This window comes from Notothenia coriiceps, unplaced genomic scaffold (assembly GCF_000735185.1).
Source record: "Notothenia coriiceps isolate Sejong01 unplaced genomic scaffold, NC01 NC01_scaffold00031435, whole genome shotgun sequence".
NCBI classification, from domain to species: domain Eukaryota; kingdom Metazoa; phylum Chordata; class Actinopteri; order Perciformes; family Nototheniidae; genus Notothenia; species Notothenia coriiceps.
Genome location: NW_011364136.1, coordinates 1 through 6,417, shown reverse-complemented (window position 1 = coordinate 6,417; position 6,417 = coordinate 1). Strand labels below are relative to the sequence as shown.

Here is a 6,417-nt window from a genome sequence, read left to right as displayed (position 1 = left end):
GTGTGCAGACGCTGTTCACCACACCAACAAAGGACGTCGGTGGGCGGAGGTAAAATAGAAATGATTGGGCAATTTATTTTTTTTGAAACAGAGCTGATGCTTTTTTTTTACTTAAGAGGTTGCATAATAATAAAACCAGGACTGTCAGAGATTCAACTCCTATTTGCCTTCTGTAAAAAAACTCATAATATGCATATTAAAACATATGTTCTTTCCGACAGATAAAGACAGAGAAAGAAAATGTGTGGTTGTTTCTCAGTAATGATGTACATGTGATTCAATCACTCAACATTACACAAGATGTGTGTACCGTCCATCTGTATGTCGCCATGTGTTTACTACATGCTGATAGCTGTATGTTCGTGTGCTGATCTATTTCGACGCTTCTGTGTTCTGGCCGGTTTAAGCTATAATACATCTCAGGGCACTTAATGTAAATATAAAATGTAGAGTCGATTATAAGAAAGGTCAACTGTTGACTCTCTCCGTCAACAATCTTCTATAATGTGTTATAAGTTCAACTGGTCTGTGTTTTGTAGAAAAGCCAAAATAATCAATTACAGTATATATATTTCAGCTGTTGTAAATAAAGCTCTATCTCAACCCTTAATAACTCTATTAATATAATAACTAAGGGATTTAAATAGTTACTCCAGCAATGTTGGTTGCCCTGTTCATATCATGTTTGGGCTGCTCAATAAAAGTACAGATTGGATGATAGAAGAGGGAATCGCAGCAGCCAAATAAATAAAACGATTTCAGAAATAAAGATGTGGTAGTAAAAGCTGATCAATATTTAGCTGAGATGCTGACGTTAGTGATTAGAAAGTGTGAAGTTAAATAAAAAAGCAGTGTTGTACTTACTACTAAATGTGCACAATGACTACTTTAATGTGATTACATAGTAAGTATATTGGGTTGAATGTTAATACTTTCACGCTTGCAGTAACATTTGAATGCAGACATTTATACTAATTATTACTACACTCTTGGGTACTTATTACTTTCCTTAAGATACAATATTCATGATCAAAAGTAAATACTTAAGTACAGCTACAAACACCTCCATTTTCCAAAATATAAGCTAGAAGCATTTTGTAAATGTACTTCATTCCACACTGGCTGTTCTTCAGCAGAAACAGGCAGCGCAGTGACAGAAGCTAGCCTTTAGCTTTAGCTTAAAGCTTCCATGCATTGAGGCTTGCCCTGCTAGCCCTTAGCCGATAGAATCCAGTGATCTATGATAGTAGAGGTCAAACACTTAACGGCGTAACCAAAGACACACAACCCCGCATAAAACAACGATGACAGGGCTCGAGGCAGGCCTGGAATATCCGGAGGCTGTGCAGTAAGCTAATGCTAAAGCTAAATGCTTGTGGGCTTACACGTAGACTAATACTATGCAGCATAACGGCTAACCTCTGACAGGCGGAGGGGTATGAGAGAGAAAACTGGGATGAGGTCGACACACTGCGTGTTTCGTCGCTACTGTCCGTTAAAAGCACAGCAGCCCGTGTGTTTTCCTCTTCACCATCACAGAACACCGGAGGAACCGGGAGGAAACATTACACAGCAACAGCAGCAGCAGCAGAGACCATCATGCCACCGCAGGAGAGCGGCCGCTTACTTCTTCTCTCTTCATGAAACTAGCTGCTGGCCCGCTGCTGACCGGGGCCTTTCTCATTTCTCGTTAATTCCCCTCCCGACTCCCCTCCGTCGACTTCCTTTCTCAATTCCCCCTCGAACTCCATATCCTCAGCTGTCTTAGTCCCGCCCACAGGAGATGCGAGCGGCAGGAAAGAGATGGGAAGCCCAGCAGGCGGTTAGAGAAATGAGAAATCCTCTCCCACTGAGCGGTTCATTTTAAAGAAGACGGCCATAATGACGAACAGGAGGCACAGCAGACCTCTGTCTGATTGACAGATGATGTCGTGATGACTTATTATACTTTTAATTCATTTTTTATTTTTTAAAGTTTTATTACAAGTATTCAAAAGGTAATGCGTAGGACACCACCTGTCTGTCCGCCGCATCTACGCGCGCGCGCACACACACAACGACACACACACACACACACACACCACACACAACACAAAAACACACACAGTAGCCTTACCACCACCCACCTACACACTGTACCAAACCACACACACACCTACAGTCGCTAAAGCGATATATCAGGATACAGCCGTTGTGTATTTTATTATGTGAAGCACTAAATGGTTTTAGAAAATATCGAGTAAAAGTAGAAAAGTATTATCATTCCAAAATATAGTTAAAGTAGCGGACAGTAAAAGTTAGTCATGTGCGATTGGTCCATTTCAGAAATAATATATAATGATATGTTTTATAATGATTGATCAATGAGAAGGGGTGTTGCGCGCGCGAAGAGAAGCGGCTGGTGTGAAAGGAGGGGTGATTGCAATGACTTTGTATACTGCAGGTAGCCTTTTTCTGAATTTACTCACTAATAGTTCTTATTTCCAAGCTGGGAGTTGGGCCTCACGATGCGCCATTATGTTCTTTATTTCTGTCTGTATGTACTTTTATTTGCGTTAAAAACTCATTCTGAATCTTTGTGTTTCAAGTCACAAGAAAATAAATATTGTTTATGCATACAAAGCTGGGAATTAGGTCATTACACACAGCATGCTGTGCTCGTTAGAAAACCACATTGCAGAGGGAGCGCTCACTTTCGGTTTTTTTCCAACACAATAATTATAATACAGAAATATGTAAGTTTATTCACCAACATGTTTACATTATCCCTTTTTCCCATAGAAAAGCCTTACAAATAGACCAAAGACAATGAAACCCAAACCAGTGCTCATTAGGCTTCATTTATCTTTAAGGCCTCTGCTTAGATATTGCATTGATTTACAATACACATTACTGAACGAGGTCAAGGGAATTAAATAAGATGTGAGGCAAATCATCACAGTTTTGTCCAGGAAAGAACATTCATCCACTTAAGAGCGAGGACCAACAAAGCCTGCCATCATTATACACGTCCAAAGAGGCAGGCATCAACCAAGACTTTATAATGCTCAAAGTTAAATTAATTATCAAAAGCGAATCAGCAGGGAAGAACATTCACAACTTAAGAGGAGGACAACAAAGCCTGCATCATTATACACGTTCCAAAGAGGGCAGGCATCAAACCAAGTATTTATAATGCTCAAAGTTAAATTAAGTTATCAAAAGGAATCAGGGTTATGTTTTTCAGACAAGGCAGGATGATTTTGCAAAGTGCCAACAATTACAGGAATTACCATTAACTGCCATTTCCTCAACTTTCATGTTACTATAAGGCGGCATCTACAGAGTGGACGGCAATCATCACAGTTTAGTCCAGGGAAGAACATTCACCACTTGAACAGGACAACAAAGCCTGAATCAAAAACCCAATACATGTTTTTATATTGCTCAAAATGAAGTTAAATTAAGTGATCAAACAGACTCATGGTTATGCCTTCTGTTGTTTAGATAAGGCAGGGTTGTTGCGGGATGATTTTGCAAAGTGTGACAATTACAGGGAATACATTCACTGCAATTTACAGTTTAGACCAGGGAGGAACATTCACCACTTCAGAGGAGGACAACAAAGCCTGGATCAAAAACCCAATACATGTATTTCTATTGCTCAAAAATTAAGTTAAATTAAGTTATACAAAATTAAGTTATAGAAAGAACTCGTTTTTCTGTTGTTTAGACAAGCAGTCTGAGGTGTCTCTAGTCCTTAAACATCCTCTTGAAGTTAAAGGTTATTATTTAGTTTACATGTTAAACAATAATTCTCTTAAAGTGTGAAGAGACGGATATTCTTTCATTGCTCGTTTACACAACAGTCAAACTACTTCAACTGGATTTATGGGCGACTGTGGCTGCGAAGGAGAGCGGGCGTCTTTCCACCAGAAGGTTGTGGGTTCGATCCCAGCCAGAGCAGTCAACATGTCGATGTATCCTTGCCCTCAGATACTGAACCCTGAGTTGTGAATGAGTGTGTACGAATGTTAGTTCCTAGAGTAAGGTGCTCTGTATGAATGGGTGAATGTAGATGAACTTGTAAAGCGCTTTGAGGGGTCGTAAAGACTGGATGAAGCGCTATATAAGTACAGTCCATTTCTCATTGGTGGTCGAGGACACTCTTTTTCTTCAGCGAATCAGTCTGAGGGGTCTCTAGTCCAGCGGGCTCTGGAAGATGAGTCTGATGCAGCCGGCCTCCCCGCTGAGCGCCTCGATGCAGAAGGGGCACGCAGAGTGGAAGGTGTGTGTGCCGTGCGGCAGCGGGATCTGACTCCAGTACGCTGCCGTCTTCGCCGAGCACACGTGTCCACAGGGGATGAATGTGTGTGTGGGCGGCTCTGCGTCCAGGTAGAAAGCCGCCTCGCAGCCCAGCCACAGGGGCTTGTAGGGGCCCCTCGTGCGGCACATGGGGCACTCTCTCTCCTGGCACTCCGCCTCCACCTCGGGGTTGCGGCGGCCCCCCCAGCCGTGGTATCCGTGCACGTGTCCGCAGCGCAGGTAGGCCCACGGCTGCTTCTCGTCCAGGACGTCTTTGCGCCGCATGCTGGGGAAGGCGAGCGTGTTGAGGCCCACGGGGCACTGCGGCCGCCCCGCGTTCAGCTCCTGCCTCAGGGCCTCCAGGTGTTTGACGGTGGGGGTGTGGGCGAGGCCCTCCGCCGTGCGCCACAGCAGGGTCGCTCCACACAGGTCCACCAGGGAGCCGTCCACCAGCTCGTTACACTCAGGCTCCATCTGGAGAGAGAGGAGCAGATATACAGTGGGACCATGAGTCCTGTTGGAATGTCTTTTATAAGATAAGGACGGAATAAGAGGAGATATGACACGATACAACGATAGGACAAGACAAGTTATGCTACAATACGGAGCGATATGACAATAAACAACTCGATATGACAAGACACAACAAGATATACTATAATCTGATGCAACAATACGATGCAATATGACACGACAAGATTAGATACGCTACGATACGACATGATAAGATACCATAAGACAAGACACGAGACTATACGATAGGATAAAAAACGATTTAAAAAATATGCTTAATTTTCCACAAGGATATTTTTTTGGCTAACACTGCTGCATCCAACTTAAAAAATGAAGAAAAAAAAATAAAAAATACATAGGTATTATAAAAATGAGGGAAGAAATTCTGAAAACTATTTGATAAAAGTAAAAACATATGAAACAGTTGCTGGAATTGCTTTTTGTATTGTCACGAAAGAAAGCTTGAGCGGTTTCCTGCCTCTTAAACATCTTCTTGAACTTAATGGTTATGATTTAGTTTACATGTCAAACAGCAGTTCTCTTAAAGTGTGAAGTGGAAGATATGATGTCCTTCTTAAAGCTTCCATTGTTGCTCATTTACACGAGTCAAACTCAACTTTGCTCTGGTGCATTTCTAATGATCCACAGATGGTGGCAGTAATGTGCAAAGACAGATATCGATGCACTGACAAAGGGCCAGGATGAATAACTACATGTTTGTTAGAAACACTGAATGTTTACCTTAAAACATTGACTGATGTGTTTACATCAAAACACTATCTACAGCTCCCATGCAGAGTAAGGCTCACCCACCATCTTGCCCCTCTGCTGAGAGGACCTGGTCTCCCTCAGCGTGAACACGTTTCCACAGACGGAGATCTCCCTCCACAGGCCGGGTTTGGAGCCCTGGGTGAAGCCCTGTCGGGGGTGCATCACCAGAACCCCGTTGGTGGTCAGTCCGTCCATGTGACCGTCCTGCATCCTCCATTTAGCTGCTTTCTCCTGAGAAAAAAGTTACAAAATATGACCTGTTATTACACAGAACACATAACATGATCTATAGAGAGGCGAAGCCCCTCCCTTTCCGGGGGAGCTCCATGGGACCTTATCTCGGAAAAAGTATGTATTGAAGTCGATGGAGAGAGAAAGATTATCTTTTGATCCCGTTTGAATTGTGCCACGAATTACACATATGATGTTTGTCAATTTAAAAGATAATTTTGCAAGTCAAAAAAATTAAATGTCGTAAAACTGTGAAGTAACACTTTGTGTGAAACCGCTCAATGAACTACATCTCCCGTCTCGCACCACACACCCAGATGGCGTCACGTTGGCACATTTCACTTCTTTCTTTTAGAATGAGGCGAAAAGTATTAAAAGAGGTGAAAATCACTCCAAGTCTGGGCATGTTGAGAGCTGTACATACACACAAGGGGAGTTAGTCGGTTCCGTAAGAGCCAGCATGCGGGACCGGGATTCTGGGATTTGTAGTCTTTCTAGTTGTGTATTTTTCATAGTCTTATATTTCAACAGTTTTACGACAAACTGACTTTTTTGACATGAAAATGATTTTTTAAGATTGACAAACATCATGTGTGTAATTCATGGCACAATTAAATG

General features: G+C 42.4%; 1 protein-coding gene across 1 annotated transcript; it reads right to left on the bottom strand.

The window, feature by feature from the left end:
• Window positions 1–3,085: 3,085 nt before the first annotated feature.
• Window positions 3,086–5,808, bottom strand: LOC104959940 (E3 ubiquitin-protein ligase pellino homolog 1-like; the record flags this gene model as incomplete). Its single annotated transcript, XM_010787845.1, has 2 exons — window positions 3,086–4,758; window positions 5,611–5,808. Coding segments are annotated over 2 exons (777 nt in total), but the record flags the coding sequence as incomplete, so codon positions are not given.
• Window positions 5,809–6,417: the final 609 nt, after the last annotated feature.